The sequence below is a fragment of the Bubalus kerabau genome, chromosome 2, assembly GCF_029407905.1.
Source record: "Bubalus kerabau isolate K-KA32 ecotype Philippines breed swamp buffalo chromosome 2, PCC_UOA_SB_1v2, whole genome shotgun sequence".
Taxonomy (NCBI): Eukaryota; Metazoa; Chordata; class Mammalia; order Artiodactyla; family Bovidae; genus Bubalus; species Bubalus kerabau.
Genome location: NC_073625.1, coordinates 142,597,505 through 142,618,216, shown reverse-complemented (window position 1 = coordinate 142,618,216; position 20,712 = coordinate 142,597,505). Strand labels below are relative to the sequence as shown.

The 20,712-nt window shown below is 42.6% G+C and overlaps 1 protein-coding gene across 9 annotated transcripts in view; it reads right to left on the bottom strand.

Annotated features, from left to right (window-relative positions):
- Positions 1-20,712, bottom strand: part of TNIK (TRAF2 and NCK interacting kinase) — a 400,085-nt gene that overhangs the window by 59,259 nt on the left and 320,114 nt on the right. For 6 of the 9 annotated variants that reach the window (XM_055569073.1, XM_055569075.1, XM_055569079.1 and 3 more), the window contains exons 13-17: positions 17,288-17,398; positions 16,227-16,313; positions 14,961-15,149; positions 4,864-5,028; positions 810-1,049 (exon numbers count right to left, since the gene is read on the bottom strand). In XM_055569073.1, coding sequence (XP_055425048.1) covers positions 810-1,049; positions 4,864-5,028; positions 14,961-15,149; positions 16,227-16,313; positions 17,288-17,398 — 792 coding nt within the window. The remainder of the gene's footprint in view (positions 1-809; positions 1,050-4,863; positions 5,029-14,960; positions 15,150-16,226; positions 16,314-17,287; positions 17,399-20,712) is intronic. The other 3 variants (XM_055569076.1, XM_055569080.1, XM_055569081.1) reach the window with 1 other exon arrangement.

Sequence of the window (20,712 nt, the reverse complement as noted above, 5' to 3'; positions counted from 1 at the left end):
TATGGATCTATGGAAACTGTGAGGATTTCCATTTGCCCTGGCTCCTCAGCTAAGTTCAGGAGAAAGGGAATCCTGAACCAGGAAGAATCTGATGCAACATTTCTCCAGTGTTTTGAAATACTTCAGGTTGTCTGTAGTGAGATGCACAGCCATGTGTTAGGACATTTTGGAATGTATAACAGCTTGGTATAGGCAAAAACAAAACAAATGGAACCAAGCCAGTGGAACAATTGGTCATTTCACCCTACAATTTAATCCTCGGTACAACCTGGCCTAGAGGGAGCTCTCCTTAGTGGAACCAACTAACATATTCTAAGAGCATTACTATTTTCTGAACACCTGTAATGTGGTTTCACTTTGTGCTATCAAAAATAGAAATAAACAAATTCTTTACTTTTTAATCTGGAAATTTTAAATTTGTCTAGGTATAGATTAAGTCATCAATGAGAATATCCGTATTATGCTATTTCTCAAGATGGATAGTATTAATGAATAGTTTGGAAGGCTTGGAGTTGGGAGTTCTAATTCTGGATACAGGATATATGTTTTCAAGTCATTCAGTCTACCAGAGCCTCCATTTCTCTGGGGAAAATGGAGATCAGAGATGATGAATGACAATCCAAGTCTTAGCCTGGGAATGAGGAGGGACCAACACAAATGCTAGAAGGGACGGTGCTGTGTTATCATGTTCTTTGGTACTATGAATGGTCTGCAACAGGGGTAATAATAATGATAACAGTAATAGTAATAGTAATAATAAACGTTGATGACAATGATAGAGATGACGATAAAAACTCCAGTAATGTTACCTTTGGTGGAATGTCTTCTTCCTGTCGTAACCAAGAGCTTCGGTCAAACTTCTCAATGCGAGTGGGGAGAGGTGGGTTTTCAGAGGTGGGATCTGAGTTCTGGCGTGGCATCTCGACGCGGTGAGAGCTCACATTCAGAGCCTCCTGAAACCCAGACAGGCCCTTCGTGGGCTGCTCATGCACCGACTGGGAGGCGGTCAGGGCAGGTCCCTGGGATTTCACTGCTACCAGATGCGGGATCTAAGCATCAAACCAACATCACAGCAGCATTATTAGAAGTAGTAGTAGTAGTTGCTCACTTGGGTCCGACTCTTTGTGACCCCAGGGACTGTAGCCCGCCAGGATCCTCTGTCCACGGGATTCTCTAGGCAGTGATTCCTGGAGTGGCCATCCCCTTCTCCAGGGGATCTTCCTGACCCAGGGATCAACCCTGGGTCTCCTACATTGCAGGCAGATTCTTTACTATCTGAATCACCAGGGAAATGCAGATCAACTAGGATTTCATGGGAAGGGAGGATAAAATTTTAGGGAGAAAGAATCAGAGTACATGGAGCCCATAGAAGCTCTTTGCAGCATGCTTTTCAAAGCTCTCCCAAATTTCCTATTTTAGAGCTGGAGGGCTGGACCAGACTTGCTGGCAAAGAGTTAAATGATGGACTTGGGACTGTTAAGAAGTCAGTGAAATAAGTGTCATGATAATAATGATTTCAGTGAACATTTATTGGCCAGAAATACATTTACAAGCACTTCTGATCATACAAACTTCCTCCTTTCAACCTCCTAACTTGGACTTCAGAGAGTGCTCTGTGAAACAAGAATTGCTCTCAACATCTTTCTTCTTATGAACTCATTAAATACCATGAGCTGGACACAATTATTCTTCTCATTTTACCCATGGGAATTTAAGGTATAGAGAAGGTAAATGACAACCTAGATTTCACAGCCAACATGTGCCAGAGACTGGACTGTAACCTACACATACGCCTAATTCTAGTTTCCAGGTTGTAACTCCACAGCCTAACTGCTATGTGATCCTGCTTTCTGGTGAGCTGGCTCTTACCACCTAGGATATTATATATCTCACAACACTAGGATGTTTGTTTTAGAGTTGCAAGTCTCACAATTTGGCATGTATTGATATCGTTCATGCAGGGAAGAAATGCAGACTTTAGGTAGAAATGTTGCTTTTTAAGACAAATCATGACCACCCATAGTTCGGAGAACCCTTCACCCCTCACACGTCCTTGTTCGTGCTCATGTGAGCCTATCTTTTCCTCCAATGTGCAGGGAAGCCCCCAGGAGACAAGAGCCACATCAGACTTCCTCTCTCTGAGTCTAGCACCATGCCTGGCATATTGAAGGCGGTCAATCAATCCTGGCTGGGAGAACATCTAGAGTATTTTCTAAATTAAACTGTTAATTCAATAAACATTAATCTAGTATTTGCTTTGTACCAGGCACCTATCAGACTCTCTTTGGTCTGAAATCTCAGTGCCCAGACTGCTAGAGGACACCTCCACAGCCCTCTTCCACCAGCCTGGCCCTGTTCCTCCTGCGCTTGAGGTCTTATCTCTGGAGCAGCCTTGCCCCAGACTCTTCAGAGCCTCTTGATTCGGGAGCCTGGAATGTTGCTAACTATAGATCCAAGGAAATCTTCAAAGTCCACTTCAGTTGAGTGTATGCTTCAACGAGAACAGAACTGCAACCAATCAAATTTATATTAAGGTTGTGTAGGTGTGTGCTCAGTTGTGTTCGACTCTTTGCGAACCCTAGGACTATAGCCTGTCAGGTTCCTCTGTCCATGGCAATTTCCTGGCAAGAATACTGGAGTGGGTTGCCTTTTCTTTCTCCAGGGGATCTTCCTGACCCAGGGATCGAACCTGCATCTCCTGCATCAAAGGCAGATTCTTTACCTCTGAGCCACCAGGGAAGTCCATATTAAGGCTAAATATCATTAAATATATTAAGCATTAACACAAAAACAAAGCCTGTCTTCAAATAGGTACCTCAGTGTTCATAAAAGCATGATTTGCAATAGCCAAGACATGGAAAGAACCAAAATGTCCACTGATAAATGAATAGATAAAGAAAATGAGGTATGTATGTATATATGTATACATATACATACACACACAAACGCACACACACATATACACAATGGAATACAACTCAGCTATAAAAAAGAATGAAATATTGCCATTTGCAGGAGCATGGATGGACTCAGAGGTTATCACACTAAGTAAAGTAAATCAAGAAGAGAAAGATAAATACCATATGGTAACACTTATATGTGGAACTTAAAATATGCCACAAATGAACTTATCTACAAAACAGACTCACAGACATAAGAACAGACCTGTCATTGCCAAGAGGAGGGGGTGGGGAAGGGATGGACTGGGAGTTTGGGATTAGCAGATACAAACTATTATATATAGAATGCAAAAATAACAAGGTCCTACCGTATAACACAGGGAACTATACTCAATACCCTGTGATAAATCATAGTGGAAAAGATTGTGGAAAAGAATGTGTATATATATGTGTAACTGAATCATATTGCTGTACAGCAGAAACTAACACAACAGTGTAAATTAACTATACTTGAATAAAATAAATTAAAAAAATATGCAGTACAAAACACAAACCTACTTTGAAAGAGTCCCTTAAACAAAAACAAAAATTGAAGCTCCTGAAGAATGCTTAATTCAATTAGCTGTCTGTCACAGGATATCAACAGTTTCATTTCCTAGTCACTTTCACATAGTTTCTTAAGTTTTCTCTCTACTCTCTCCTTTTACAGGGAAAAAATTGCCTAAAAGGTCAAAGTTGGGGTTTTTAAAGAGGAACTTTGTGTGTTTTGAACCCATGGATGCTTAGGCCTGAACTCATTATGTACAAATAAAAACAAAAAACGCAAGATAAGCTAATTTGGCTAGTACTGAAGAATTTTGGACCTCATATACTAAAGGCAAACTTAAAATCAAGAATTCTTGATTGTATCTGCTCTGAAACTCCAGTTCAAATAGCATTACATATATCAAAGGTGCCCTCAGAATATCTCTGGGAGTGCTGACACAGGGGGACACCTGGAAGAAACTTAAGACGTTTAGGTGAAAACTGCTGTGTAACCTTTCTTTTTTATGAAATTTCATCCTACATCTCAATTCCTACTTCATTTTTGGTATACACAATTTAAAAAATTCCTCTAAAACTTCCAGAAACTTCCCACTTATCTAAAAGCGAATAAATCTTTTCTTTTCCAAATAGCTTAAAACAGTGGTTCTGAAACTTCAAAGTGTATCAGAATCACCTGGAGGCTGTTAAATCACAGACTTCCAGCCCCACCCCTAGAGTGGCTGATCAGTAGTCTGGGTTGGGCCCGAGAATCTGCATTTCTACCAAGTTTCTGGGTGATGTTGATCCTGCTGCCCTAGGGACCACATTTTTAAAAGCACTGGCTTAGAAAACACAATTTTACTTCATCTAGTCCATTTAACTTTTCCAGTTTCAGGCTCATGTCAAAATTCCAAGGAACAGAAGATAATATAACAGTTTATAGACACATCAAGCTTCCTTGGTGGTTCAGGTGGTAAAGAATCTGCCTACAATGCCAAAGATCTGGGTTTGATCCCTGGAGAAGGGAATGGCTACCCACTCCTGTATTTTTACTGGAGAATTTCATGGACAGAGGGGGCTGGTGGGCTACAGTCCATGGGGTCACAAAGAGGTCTACATAAATTTTAGCTTTGGTAATTTCAACTCACAGGATGCCTGTTCTGGACTAGCAGGAGCTTCTGTGGGTCTCTTGAGAGGCCAATTTACCAAGAAGTGACTTTGCAGTTAGCTTAAAGTTAAGAATGGTGCTTTTTTCCTTCTCTCTTCTCCCTCTGTCTTGCACATTCAGGGGGGTCTCCTATCTTACTAGAGATTTGATAGGAAAAGCCATGATTTGGCTGGTCTCATACCCAAATCCATGTTACTATTCCCTGATACTTTTATTAGACTTTATTGTACATCTTTTTGAAAAACCCAGTGGAATGAAGGGACATTGTACCTGGGGATCAACTGATCTGAGCATGGGGGGTGTCCGAGCAGGCTGAACCCCACTGATGCTGAAGGACTCCGACCGTGGGGGCAGGTTGGGGTCCGATATCCTGTTGGCAACCTTGTGAGGCATGGCAGGTGAACTCTGCCGGTTGAGCCTTGACCGTTCTTCTACCTAGAAAACAAACAAACAAAAAGTGCTTCAATGGATAGAAACTGATTTATTTCCTAGTCAGGATTTTGTGTAGTCACCTGCACAGCCATTTTGCATCCCTCCAATCAAATCATCTTAGAAAGTCGAAGCTCTATCTGCTCTGCATCAAAAATCTGCAGAAAGCTCTTTTCTGTCAGAGTAAATAATAGCATGGAAAACACATAGAATACTTAAGGCTTCACCCTTCCATTGCCCATTATCTCGTGCTATTCTATTGGCTGAGAATTTGGGACCTGCTTTTTAAGAGTTTTTCATGCATCAGCTGGAGCACTGTCCTGTTGATTGGTCACAAATCCAGGGCTCAGTCAGGGAGAGAGGCAACTATGTCAGGTATTACAATTGCTTGGGGAAAACAGAAAATTGCTTTGAGCTGACAAATGAGACAGGACAGGGAAGAACACAGAAGGGCTGAAAAGAGGATGTGCCGAGCGCACTCGCCCTCCATCGCTTCCTGCGCCCTACTCATGGGCAAGTGGGAGTCTTGCTCAATGAGCATGGCTTGTCTTAAACTGACTTCCTGTATCTTTTTGTTCTCTCTTGAGGGCCTTTTCTTTGTAGGTGTCTCCCTTCCTGTTCCCTGAACTGCACTGCCTCGCTGCATTTTTGCCATTCCAGCCTGGACTCCACTCTCTCTCTCTTCCCTCTCTCCTGCCTGTATTTCCACACATGGCGCTTGTTCTTGCTTCTCCTCTCCTCTCCAGCCCTCTGGACACTTCATTCCCTTGCCACTCCCTTTTTTTTCAGAGTCTTTCTCAGCCCAGAGGAGATAACTGAACAGAAGTGCTTCACAGGGAAGGCTCAAAGGACCCGGGAAGGCTATCTTTATAGGCAAAAGTCACCCTTAGACAATCTGTGGCAGAGGACAAATTATAAAGAAAAATGTAGATAAACAAAATGTACACTGCAAGACGTGATTTAAAATCTTCAACAGCTTTAAAAGGTCTAGCACTTTTCTCCAGATCCACCTTGTCCTGTCCTTTATTTCTTCAGGGTCAATTTGACAGTTGTCATTTCCAAACCCACTGGGGCAAGAATTCCACCCTGATGCCCATTAACTCTCTTCTGCTGACTCACTACCTTTGTGTTGTAATAGCCTGTTATGGAACCCACATGTGGGTCCTCAAGACATATTTGTATGTAACACCTAAGATCCTTTATTCATTTTACTTCCTGATTTGAAATAAAAAGTCAAAAGGTCTCTTCTTTCCCATCCTATTCTGAATATTCCTAGAGGCAGACTCAGTCTCATACACAAAGTAAGTCTATTTTTAAAACTCTCAAATTAACTACAAACATGTTAACATGTTAAGATGTGCTACAATAGAGGAAACCACCCTTCTGCCTCTACACAAGAGTCATCGGAACACCTCTCCCCTGGCCATGGCTGTGCATGTATGTGCAATTGATATCCAGTTGACTTTGGTTTTGAAATTCCATGTCTCAGAAGCTTACCACACACCAAATAAGATAATCAGCAAAAAACCAGGGATATAAACCAGAACATGTATCCTTTGTGGAAGTATGTGTGTGTAAAAAGTATTACATCAGCAATAATTGTTTAGCTATTGTGTTGAGCAAAAGGAAAGAACAAAGCCAGCTTTGAGATGAGAACACAAACAGAAAGTCCTGCAAAGATAGCCCTAGATAAACTGAGACCAAGGCATGCAACGTATTGTTTTTCCAAATACTAGACTCTTTGAGAAGAATATGACTATTTCTACTGCTAAGTCACTTCAGTCATGTCCGACTCTGTGCAACCCTATAGATGGCAGCCCACTGGGCTCCTCCATTCCTGGGATTCTCCAGGCAAGAACAGGGTTGCCATTTCTATTTCCAATGCATGAAAGTGAAAAATGAAAGTGAAGTCGCTCAGTTGTGTCCGACTTTTAGCGACCCCCATGGACTGCAGCCCACCAGGCTCCTCCATCCATGGAATTTTCCAGGCAAGATTACTGGAGTTGGGTGCCATTGCCTTCTCCATGACTATTTCTATACCACCGGAATTAGTCAAATATTAGTCATTTTCTTATTTCTAGGGAAGATCATTAAACAGAAAAATCACATGTATAGGTACCTTTCAATATTCAAACCATTGCAGTCTGAGGTCAGAAATCCAAGAGGTTCAATTCATCTTCAGATATATAATTGTTTATCCAAACTGTAGCCACTTATTACCAGATATTTACAAACCAAATATTGTAAGGAAGTTAAGATACCTGCCACTCTTATTTTTTTAGCTGTAAAATTTATTTAGATTGTTTTAAACCCACATTCAGAAACAGTACGTTAGAAACAACAGCCGAAAAGTCTGTCCCCAAAGATCTCCAAGAACGAAGAAAGCATTTTTGAGATGTAGAATTCTTTCGGCAACTGCCAGCAACAAACCTCCAGGAAAGGAAGCACCTTTGTCTCTAATAGGAACGTGGGCCACATACGCCCTAAAACCATTGTTAGAAATGAGTGGGGCACCAAGAGGGATGCTGATTTTCCCAGGCAGTTAATGGGTCTGATTAGTCATGTGTGGATACCGTTGTTCAGTTGCTAAGTCGTGTCTGACTCTTAGCGACACCATGGACTGCAGCACACCAGGCCTCCCTGTCCTTCACTATCTCCCTAAGTTTGCTCAAACTCATGTCCACTGAGTTGATGATACCATCCAACCATCTTATCCTCTGTCACCCCCTTCTCCTTCTGTCCTCAATCCTTCCCAGCATCAAGGTCTTTTCCAGTGAGTTGGCTCTTCGCATCAGGTGGCCAAAGTATTGGAGCTTCAGCTTCAGCAACAGACCTACCAATGAATATTCAGGGTTGATTTCCTTTAGGATCGACTGGTTTGATCTCTTTGCTGTCCAAAGGACTCCTAAGAGTCTTCTCCAGCACCACAATTTGTGTGTGGATATCACTAATGTATTTCTAGTAACATTGCCTATGCCTTCTCTCAGTTCATTTACATACTAAATCCTACCATCAATATGTTTCAGTCTTTACCATCATAAAATATATGGTATGAATAATCTATTGTTACACTCTGCAGATTATTTCAGGATGAACCCAATGTGATGAGATTTCCTAGGTTGGAATTTGTCCCAAGAATCTGAAAATCTGTATAAGTGTAACAGTGAGGCGTCAGGCTACTCTGTCTCAAGAAAATCTTGTCCTGAAGTCTTCAGGAAGATAACACTGTTGCTTTTGCACCAAAGGAACAGTGTGAATACTGGAGTAAAGATACCAAATTAAACATCCTAGTAACCATTTCAGATGGACAAAGGTCTGCTCCTGATTCATCACATCTTATGTTTACTAATTGAACACTGAGTGAGACAAAAGAGGTGTTTTTCCCCAGATTAAGAATATATGTGATTAAAACCTGGGTTTCAATGGAGATATATTTCAAGCTTCCTTTTATGATATGATTTAAAAAAAATGAGTCTTCACTTCAACCTCCTGCTACCAAGAAGATGTAAATATCTTAAGTACCACCAAAAAAGTGTTCTAGTAGCATTGTATAAAGAATGTCAAGATGCCATTCCATAACAACAGAAGACATCTGTTAGAAAGGAGTTCATACTTGATGGGATTATCAACAAATATAGAGAACTACATTAGGAAGGAAAGATCAATTTTACCATAGAATCAGGTTTTTTTCTTATTAAAAGAATCATTTTACCATCAAAACTAAAATAACTTTGAATAGGTTTGAATCACTTCTGCAGAAATGCTATATTATTTATTACAGGGAAAAATAAAAAATAACTGTGGTCTCAGAAATAACATTCCACTCCAGGCAGGACTTTGTTACCCAGTGGGTAACAGAAGACCTGAAAATAAACGTGTTGATTACAAGATTTAAAAAAATTTTCAAAATAAGTAACCATGTTGAAACATGTATACAAGTATAAACATAACATCAATGTCAATTGTTACATTGTTTTGTACATTTGAAAACAATTTACAGCTTCTAATGTCTCACAGAGCAACAAGAAATGTTATCTGCTGAGAGATTTCAAAACAAAATCATAGAAGTAGTTTTTAAAATGTTGACAACAAAATATATTTACTGTCATATGGGTGTGTTTTAATAGCACTTTTTTAAGTATATGACTGTAGGGTCTGTGGGAATCTATGTAGGTCTTCGAAGTCCTGCTTAAGAGCTAGTATATGGTGAATTGAACACAACTGTATGGGAAATTTTCCCCTCTAAGTGGACAAAACATTTGATTTCTGTCTTTATTGGCAGTGCTGGAGGAAGAGAAAGAAGTTAAGAGAAAGAAGTTCAAGGACCTTTAAGTCCTCGTTAGGTATTCTGACCCTGCACTCACTGGGCGCATGAAGAGGTGAGTCATGCTGCCTTTTGGCAAAACCACATGGGCAGATGGTTACTGAGCAAGGCTGGGGCTATCCCTTCTCTGGGGCACCTTGGAGGACAGAGGAAACACTCATTCCTGGTTGAGTTTGCTCAAATTCATGTCCATTGAGTCGGGGATGCCATCCAACTATTTCATCCTGTCACGTCCTTCTCCTCCTGCCCTCATTCATTCCTAGGGAATGCTTGAAATGTAGTCTTGTCAAAGATAAGGCCCTGGGGTACTTTACCAAGATCTACTCCTAACCAAGGTTTGCACAAGAGAAGTATAGATCCTTGTGTGAATGGACAACTTAAAAGTACGGAGGCCAATCTTTAGCAGGCTGAGATGAGAAATGAACAAATGTGTATCCATCACTGGAGAGAGGTAAGGGGAGGAGATGGGAGATGCATGTGACCTGCTCATGTGAAATCCCAACCAGAAACAACAGAGGCAAAACACTTATTCCTTGTGGGCAACAACAGCCTTTGGAGCAAAATAGAAATATGTTGACTACTTCATTTGCAGTTGTAGAGTGCCTACAGTTTCAATGGCACATTCACACACATGATTGCCCAGGATCCTCCCAACTTTGAGAGAGAAAGTACAGATGGGTAGGCAATACCCCAGGAAGGCTAGGACACTGCAGGGTCACACAGCCTGGAAGCGGAAGAATGAGAACTCAAACGAGCTCTTTCCTATTTCCTGCCAGGTCTGCTTCATGCTAAATCTTAAGAGAGATAAACAGAAACTAAGGAAAGATGGGAACAGAGCTGTAAACTCTCTAAATAGTTATATGAGAGCTCATATACAATAACTCAAATAAAAAGAAAAAAAAGTATCAGTGTAGAGCAGAGAAAACAAGTGGAGAAGGAGTTCTTATATACAGGAATTTCAAAGCCCAGTGAACTGATGGGATATAAAGAGACATCTTGGCCCATCATTTGCTAAAGCATGACCAGATGACTGGCATGTATTACAGAGAAAGAACATGATGAAGTGTTAAAAAAAAAGGAAAATGCCATCTCATGCAGTACTCATAGATAGAGCATTCTGTTGCTGCTGTGTGTTGGTGAAAATTAAAAAAAATATATATTGTCAGGCCCCAATAATTACAAGCCATTATAAGAAACAGGCATCTGTACCATTGTAAAGAAAAGGGCTTTAAAAGAAAAGGAGTATCCATCTTTCAGAAAGAGCCAGTGTGGGGGGTGGGGGTGGGGAATCTTTAAATTTTGCTGATGTTTAATAGAGTATATCATACTGATGTTTTTACAGAACAAATCTGACTTACATTCCATTCAAAAATGGCAGAGAATTTGAAAGAAGTGAGAATGTCCCCTACCTCTCCTTTTGATGGAGATATGGGTGTTCCTTTCTGGCTGAGATCTGAAAATCAAAGCTAATGTGACATTTAGGACAACCAGGATACTCAGGAAAAGGATAGAGAGAAGAGTTCAACCAGATTTGCCAACAATCGAGTGTTTCCATTTGTTCTCGCTACATCCGACAAATTAATAAGAAAGGAAATGAGAAACATGATGACGACTTATGTTTTACAAAATGAAGGAACAAAACCATGAAGGATGAACCATTGTAACAACATTACACTGCGAATGAAAAAAATGCAGATTTACTATAAGGAAGAGAAATAAGTGGATGGAAAAGTAACCAAAGAGGGAAAACTCAGGATGATGAGAAGGTATGGTGGTGATTTAGCTGCTAAGTCCTGTCTGACGCTTATGACCCCACTGACTGCAGCCCCAGGCTCCTCTGTCCCTGTTCTCCAGGCGGGACACTGGAGTGGGCTGCCAGTTTCTTCTCCAGGGGACCTTCCAGACCCAGGGATCGAACCTGGGTCTCCTGCACTGCAGGCAGATTCTTTACCAACTGAGCTACCAGGGAAGCCCAGAAGGTATAGAGGTGAGCTAAAAATCAAATATAGGAGCAGATTACAAAAGAGGCAGCTGTAAGTGGAAAACAGCTGGTTGGTGTCTTCAAAGGCACATGATACAAAAAAGCTCAGAGCCTCTATCACAGGAGACCATGATATTGCTGCCGCCTCATCCCTGGTGAGGATATTTTCAAATTTATATCCTGGCATTTGGAAAAGAAAATGGTCCCTCTTTTTATACCTCCAAAAGACAGTTAAACCTGGGTTCTTTTTATCGATTGATAACTAAAACACAGCTGAGCTAGAAATTCTGTCCATATCTAAAGTCTTGAAATGTATTTTACTGTTTGGCTACTTTGAACTTCACCTACCTCCCTACTATAAGAAAGAAAAGAAATCTGTAAATAAAGCTCTAGAAGAAAAGTTCATACATTGCTGATAGAAGCACTGAAAGATCTAGACAATAAGGATCCTTACAGTCATTTTTATCCCCATCTTAGGAAGTGGGTGTTCAAAAAATGATGAATCAAACTCAGGCAGACAATCATTTGTTTTTAAATGTATACCAATTGCTACAATCCCCAATTTAGCCCTGTCATTCATTCTATCATTTAAATGTTTCATCTTTCTTCTAAAACAGGAACACCCACTCAAAGACTTGGGAACTGCTTCATGAAGAGATAGGTGGTTAGTTGGAAGCTGCATTATGTTAACCACACCCAGGAAGATAGGATTAAATACAAAATCCAAAAAGAAGGTGACCCTAGTGGTAAAGGATCTGCCTGTCAAGGCAGGAGACAGAAAAGATGCTGGTTCAATCCCTGGGTTGGGAAGATCCTCTGGAGTAGGAAATGGCAACCCACTCCAGTATTCTTGCCTGGGAAATCCCATGGACAGAGGAGCCTGGTGGGCTACAGTCCATGGGATTGCAAAGAGTTGGACACGAGTAAGCACACAGACACACACACACACGTCCAAAAGTGCATGAAGCCCAGAAGAAGAATACCAGGTATCAGGAAGCCAGAGACCTTGGAAGATGTCACCCACCAGAGGTGGGCCAGACTTAGGATGGCCTGGGAACCTCACATCAAGAGTAACTGATGACACAACCATGCTGTTTGCACGCCCATTATCTAACTTTTCTTTATACTAGGAGCCTGGCCGAGAAGCATAGGAGAATTAGGAAGTCCAGAAAACTTCCCTCGTGATATCTGCAGAGATGCGCCCCCAGGAATGCCATGGCTCCTGAAACCTTGGCACCCTTGAATTAGTTCTGAATAGAGAGGACAGGCCAGCCAATTGAACGATGAGGACAGATGGTAACTAGAAAACAATGAAGTTAACATGTTTAAGTGAAAATGAGAATGTGCTGAGTAGCGGTGAAAGGAAGGAAGTGGAAACTGCTTCACGTTTCTTCCCCTTTCCTGGTACATTTGTGTATGAGGGAGCTGTCCAGGGGAAAGGAGATTCTGGTATACTTTACAAGGCATCCCAGTCCTCTCCAGGTGGTGTCTGGAGGGATCTGTAGGTATCCCTTTCCTAAACTTATGCTTGGGGCCGGGAGCACTGAAGGACAGGTGGTCATGCATCCCAGAGAGGCCATGTAGCGATGCAGCACTTCTTGGAGGAGACGAGCTACTTGTATGGACGCATGAGTTCATGCCCCAAGGTCCACATGGGTCTCTAAGGCCCTTCTTACTTGCAGAAATAGACAACTGGGGGCTCATCACTTTGGAGATGTTTGGAGAGGACACACAAATGACTTGGGATCCTGACTCTCGAGGTGGGCTACATCCTTGGGAGTGAAATCGCTTTCTTGATCTCACTGTGGTCCTTGAAGCTCCCCGAGGCTTCAGGTGATCTTCAAGACCAAGTCTAATAGGATAAGCTGTTTCATCCTTCTTCCGTGAGTGATGCTCAAACAAGAGTCCTGATCTGGAACCATTAATTTCTGTAGGTGCTACTGGTATTAACTTAGTAGAGGCTAGTTTTTCAGCCGTCTGAACATCTGCCATGATCAGGAGCTGTGAATCTGCCTTAGCTGAGGGTTTCAGCTTGGCATGGTTTAGCAGTGGAAGAAAGCGGCACATCTTTGCTAGCCAGGAAGCACGTCAGCTGCTGTTTAACAGCAGTGATTCTGCTTAACTGGAAGAACAGATGCATTGTTAAAGGGTTGGTGCTATATCTGCGGGTAGGATCACAAAACTGAATTACTGACCTGGGGGAAAGAGGCAGTTTTTACAGACATAGGTAAATACAAATCACATTTAAGGGAAAGTGATCAAAAATGTTCTTTATATTGAACAGAATGATTTTCTCTACAGATTTAGTTTTTAAGTCTTAAAAGAAAAATGTTACCAGTTTTATAAAAAATAGTACACTCATAAAGGATTTAAACAAAAAGCTTAAATAAAAGACTCTAGTTTCTACTCCTCATACACAACCATTTTTTATATTACGACAACATAATTTCAAGTGTATTCTATACATATGTAAGGAGAAGGCAATGGCAACCCACTCCAGAACTCTTGCCTGGAAAATCCCAGGGACAGGGGAGCCTAGTGGGCTGCAGTCTATGGGGTCGCACAGAGTCGGACAAGACTGAAGCGACTTAGCAGCAGCATACATATGTAAGATAGAACAGAAAATAAAAAAATTATAAAAATAGGGTCTTATGTAAGAAATCCAGTTCTAGTAATATTGTAGTCTAGATAACTTGAAATAAGCTCTAGCTATAAATATCTGAAGATACTAGGACAAAATGTAAAGTAATATAAATCACTCTTTTGAATGACTAGTTTTGCTTACAGGAAAATAAAGGAAATCATTAGGTGCTAACCCTAACCCTTCTTTAGTCTAGTAGTTGAGCAAATGAAGGATCATTCCCATGAAAGTATCTGTAAAAAATTTAAATGACCTCCGACCCTGAAAGTGAACCACAACCACAAGTCTGGGACCAACTGTGTCTTCACTGGTACCACAGAAGAATAGAGGCTATTAGTGACAATACCAACCATCAGTTTCAGGGTCTAGGTACAGATAGGAAATTATCCTACCTAGGATTCCTGAAGTCTTAAATCACATTCTTCCACTAAAAATCCTCCAGCCACAAACTCAACTGGATTCCAGCACAGAAAAAGATTCTCTGCTTCCTGCTGTTACTTACAAAAAAGAACCACAAATGGATTGTGGTATAGAAATAAGGTTATGCTGCTGCTGCTGCTAAGTCGCTTCAGTCATGTCCGACTCTGTGTGACCCCACAGACAGCAGCCCACAAGGCTGCCCCGTCCCTATCCCCCGTCCCTGGGATTCTCCAGGCAAGAACACTGGAGTGGGTTGCCATTTCCTTCTCCAATGCGTGAAAGTGAAAAGTGAAAGTGAAGTTGCTGAGTCTTGTCTGACTCTTAGCGACTCCATGGACTGCGGCCCACCAGGCTCCTCCGTCCATGGGATTTTCCAGGCAAGAGTGCTCGAGTGGGGTGCCATTGCCTTCTCCGAAATAAGGTTATAGTTCTTCCCAAAACAAAGCATGTGTGTCTCACACAAGTTATTTCCCAGCTTTGTAGTTTAACTCTCTGTTTCTACAGGAGAAACTCATTATGGCCCCTATACTCAAGGCAGGGTAGGTATAGGCTGTACTTGTTCGCTTACTTACCTCCTTGGCCCATGCTGGTTTCTCACTAGGACTCATCCCTTCTTTGTAATGATACAGTGGCTTCTTCTCCACAGGCCTCTGCTCCTGCCGCTGATGCTGAAGAGAAACCAAGTAGTCTCTCTCTTGCTTTAGTTGTCTCTGTAGCCTTTCTGCTTGTCTCTGTTCTTCCAACTGCTTGCGCTTATATTCCTGTCCAGATCAGGAAAGGAGAATAAAGAAAAGGCTAAATTACAATAGGGAAACCATTGGCCCGTACTAGGGAAGCATGCAATGGAAGCAAAAGAGATGATAAATAACAAAGGACCTTAATACCAACAAAATCACAAGAGGACACAGGAATGAGCCATAGAGATAAGGTACAGCCTCGGGTTAGCATCTACACAGAATGTGGCATTTAATGAAAACACTACTGTTTTAATGGCAACCCCTACAGAACACCACCCTTCACAAAGTGACTTGTCCTCCATGAATTGCAACCAAGAAAATGGCAACAATGAGGATATTTGGACGGTCAGCGCACAACCCCTGTAAGGATCTATCCAATTCCTGGTTTAGTCATTAAACTATTCAAACATGTACAAAACAAAATAAGAACCTAAAGATACTGCCTACATCATCTTTCGTTTGACGAAACTTGGACCAATAGAAACCATTAGCAAAAACGTGTACAGGCTAAAAAAAAAAAAAAAAATCACAGTGCCACTGAATAAAAAGTTAAGTTAAAAAAAAAAAAAAAAAAAAAGATATACCAAGCAGCTCATTTGGAAAGCAGTGCAATAAGGCTTAAAAAAAAAAAAAAAAACAACAACTTCAAGTGGAAGCTGCCTGAGCAGGGAACACAAAATGTTCCCATCGTGAGGGTAAAACTAATAGTCTGCAAATGAAATACGACTCCAGAGCTGAGTGGTTTCCTACGGATGAGGGATACTCTGCTGTGATTGTATTCCAGCATGTTGCAAATGACTGCGAACGTTACTCTGCAATAAACACAGTGGGTCTCAGAAACAGCCTGAACTTGTACTAAGACTGGATTCTCGCTGAAGTTTTGCAAATGGCTGGCGTTAACAAAGAATGTGCAACAAGTATATTCAAAGTCGTGACGCGGCACCCTGGGTCAGGAAACTCATTAAGTTTTAGAAGATTTCCCAGGTCTATGAGGCTGGGTGGATCCCCATTTCCTGACTGGCAGGTTAGAGGAGACCACACACAGACACACGCACACGAGATGGACACAGAGCAGACCAGTGGGCTTGGCATTCCCATTACCAGAAGTAGAGCTTGTTCATGCAGTAGCTGCTGCTGTAAGATCTCTAGCTGCCTCTGCTCCTCCTCCAGCTGTCGCCTGATGTACTCCTGGAGAGGCAGGCAGCAGAGAATGCAGAGGAACACAACGAGAGGGAAAGGGAGAGAGAAAGAACCGGTAATTTCAAAGGTGAGAAGAAACTGCCAAGTGAAGTGTGGAAGCAGGGGAAAAAATACCCAAACACCTCTTCACTAAACAGGAAAGATACCCTGCACCACAGCAAAAGCACTTCAGTGCAGTCAAAGGCACAACAGCAGCGGATGGAGACAGCTCAATGCTTTGCTGTGACTATCTGGTTTTGAGAACCCAGCTTTTGTTGTTGTTAAAGTATTATCCATATATTTTCTGTTTTTTGGTCATGTGGCATCTTAGTTCCCAGACCAGGGCTCGAACCTGTGCCCCCTGCAGCAGAAGCATGGAGTCTTAACCACTGGCAAGTCCTGAGAACCAGCTTGTTTTAAAACTTTTCATTATAGGCTCCCTCTTTACGGGCTACCTGAGATTAACAAGGCTATACAGTTCAGAGGCTCCCTGTTGTAAGCAGTGGGGATAAAATAATGACTGAATGCTGTCATGAACTGTCTTTGTAAAGGAACCATCCAGCAGTTTCACTGCACTGTCAGAACATGATTCTAACAAAGCGAGAAAGGGCCTGCATGGATGGCTCAGAGTCATGGAGACCAGAGCAGCGTGAGTAGAAAAGCTCTTCTGAAGGGATGAAAGAAGAGGACTTGGCTCATTAATCATGCCCCAGTGCTACTTTCAGAGCCGGTGCCCTGGGCTAGGAGAAGCACGAAATAAAGGTGTCAGGGGACTTTGACCTGGGGAGGAAGCCAGGTTGAATGAGCAGGCTTTGCCAAGGTTGTGCATTTGACTTCTTGAATAGGTGAGAATAGCTGCTGGAGCAAGAGTAAAAACCGGCTTAAGACGAGCAGACCTAAGAGGAGGTGACCCACAGCCCAGAGGCGGCTGGTGCTGGTGTTCACGCGGGGCCATCTGTAGGGCTCCCAGGTCCCCGCTGTACCTGCTCGTGCTCTGCGCGCCGCCTCTCCTCCTCCCGGCGCATCTGCTCCTCATAGTGTCTGCGCTGCTCCCTCTCTTGCTGTTTCCGCAGCTCCTTCTCTCGCCTTTGTTGCTGTGGGGAAAAAGCAGACAGCCATGAAGGAAATCAGCAGGGAGAGCTGCAGAGCTGTGGATATGAATGACTGTTCACGAGATGCCTGCACGCCTGAGGGTCTCTCACCTGTGCTATTTGGGGACACAATGGTCAGGATGGGGTGACAGCAATTAAGTATTTATCACAGAGGTGAGCTCCCCAGGTTTACCCATCTCCCAAGATGTTCCCGTTCAGCGCATCCTCCCAGTTGCCTGATGGGGGTTTTCAAATCAGGGGTGGGTAATTCAGATGGATAGCTTCCCTGGTGGCTCAGTGGTAAAGAATCTGCCCGTCAATGCAGGAGACGTGGGTTCAATCCCTGGGTGGGGAAGATCTCCTGGAGAAGGAAATGGCAAGCTACTCCAGTATTCTTGCCTGGGAAATCCAGTGAACAGAGGAGGTAGGCGGGCTACTGTCCATGGGGTCACAAAGAGTCAGACATGACTTAGCGGCTAACCAACACCACCACTGATGTATAATAAATTAGTCATTATATATCATCAAGCTGTGAGATTCTATAGACTTTAAAGCACATTCATAATGCAAATGCTATTCAGTGTTTTTGACACCTTGTAGGGCAAGATGCTTACTTCTTGGAAGAAAAATTATGACCAACCTAGATAGCATATTGAAAAGCTGGGACATTACTTTGCCAACAAAGGTTCGTCTAGTCAAGGCTATGGTTTTTCCAGTGGTCATGTATGGATGTGAGAGTTGGACTGTGAAGAAAGCTGAGTGCCGAAGAATTGATGCTTTTGAACTGTGGTGTTGGAGAAGACTCTTGAGAGTCCCTTGGACTGCAAGGAGATCCAACCAGTCCATTCTGAAGGAGATCAGCCCTGGGATTTCTTTGGAAGGAATGATGCTAAAGCTGAAACTCCAGTACTTTGGCCACCTCATGTGAAGAGTTGACTCATTGGAAAAGACTCTGATGCTGGGAGGGCTTGGGGGCAGGAGGAGAAGGGGCCGACAGAGGATGAGATGGCTGGATGGCATCACTGACTCGATGGACATGAGTCTGAGTGAACTCCGGGAGTTGGTGATGGACGGAGGCCTGGCGTGCTGTGATTCATGGGGTCACAAAGAGTCGGATACGACTGAGCGACTGAACTGAACTGAACTGAGGGCATAAATGGGGCTTCGCTGGTGGCTCTGATGGTAAAGAAACTGCCTGTAATGAAGGAGACCTGCGTTTAGTTCCTGAGTTGATAAAATTCCCTGGAGAAGGGAATGGCAACCCACTCCAGCATTCTGGCCTGGAAAATTCCATGGATAGAGCAGCTTGGCGGGTTACAGTCCACGTGGTTGTAAAAGCTGGGCATGACTGACTTAGTGACTAAACCACCAGGGCATGTACAGATGAAGAAAGTAAAAACCAGAGAAGTGAAATGACATGTTCAAGGCTATATAGTAATGATGGCTGAGCGTGCAACAGAATCCACTGACTCCCACCTAGTCCACTCCCCTTTCTAATACACCATGCTGTCTTTCTTTTCTGGAGTGTTCACAAGTCAGTGTCAATTTCAACTTGTCACTCAAGTAAGACTGTGAGCTCAGGAACCATCATCATCTTATACAATCACCATGCCTCTGAAAGTGATACCGTGGCCAGCACCTTTCATGCTTTATCTTATTTAATTTTCACAAAAATTTTCTGAGATAGATACTATAGTACTACTAGCCCCCATTAAATGAGAAAACAGAGGCATGGAGAGATTAGGTAGTTGTTCAAGGTCATACTCATATGCAAAATGAGTAAATGGTAAAGCTTGAGTAAATGGTAAAGCTTGATTTGAAAGCCTGACAACATGACTCCAGTCTGAACTCCATCAGTACAGAAGATGAAGAGGCAACAGGAGTGACAGATCATAATTAATCCAGCTCTTCTTTATACTCTCAGTAAAGGAGAACATCTCAGGAGTAGGGACAGGAGCCAAGGGTTCTCAGCCAGGGATGTTGCCATTCCCCAATCCCTGGAGCATGTGGCATGTGCGGGGGCATGTAAAAGATTTTCTGGTTCTTCCAGTGACTGGGGGGTCATGACTGTCATTTAGCCAGGGATGCTAAACACCCCACAATGTGTGGGACACACATACATTACAGAGTATTTTCCCTGACCACCCGCCTTTTGAGAAATACTGAAGCCTCTTTGGGAAGGAGCCCAGTACTGACATTAGGGTTTCTTCTTCCTCAAATATGGGGTTTGGAGGGGCTGACCAGAGGGTCTCTTCCCTTGCAACAGTCTCAACAGCACTTGGCTGAAGAAACATGAGTATCCAAGAGAAGATGGACTGTGACTGTATCACACTGGTGAGCTGGCTCTAAAAAACCTGGAAAACAGCTCTCTATTACAAAATCTTTGTTCCAGCCCCAGCTAAACCAATGACAGATATTCAAAGCTTCCAAAAGAAGCCCCTTCTTGGCACCTGCAATCTTTTAGGCCTGCTCTCTTCCAATAACCTCCAAGGATCATTTGAGACTCAATGTCTATCATTTCCAAAACAAGAGTTGCTTGTCCATCTTAGATAGTAGGTGATGGGGAGCTTCTGGAAGACTACAGGTACATGCCATCAAATGTCTTGGCCAGATCTGCATTTTCAAAAGGGCTTCTACCTGCCTCGAAATGGGCAGGACCAGAAGCTGAGACTGCAATGTGTGGCCATGTGATGGGTCCAGGGCACCCAGGAGCTAAGCAAAGGCAGCCAGAGAGTCCATGTTTGTTATTGCTGCTGAGACACAGGCAAAAGGAGGAAAAGCTAAAAAACTGTCTGGATTTCCAGTCAGTGCAAGGACTGTAGTGGATGGCAACTTAGCAGAAGAAATTAGAATTAGGCAAAAATAAAATGGGCAGAATTTGGTGACTGTGGGGCGTGTGAGGCTGAGTGGTGAGTGAATTTCTGGCCCAGGAGCATGGCAGACGGTGTGATACAGAAGTTTAGGGAAGGGATGAGGCGTGTGCTAGGGAATAGAAATGAGTCAAGTTCCAGACAAGTGATTATTTGTTTTACAGAAAAATAATACAGGAGGATGGGAGTAGAAAACATTGTCATACGAACTGACTGAATAATTCGGATTAAAGACCCAAAACAGAGATATTTCCAACATTCAACCAAAGTGAATCAATGCCAGCACAGAGAATAAAATAATTATGTGTACAGATCTGGCTCCTGGCAGGAAACAGCCCTAATTTAGCTAACATTTCAAGCTTTTTTTACTCCTACCATCAGTCTCTTTCTTGAGGAAAAAAATATAATCAAGGCTTTTGACGATTTAGCTGATTTTTCTGTGAAGAT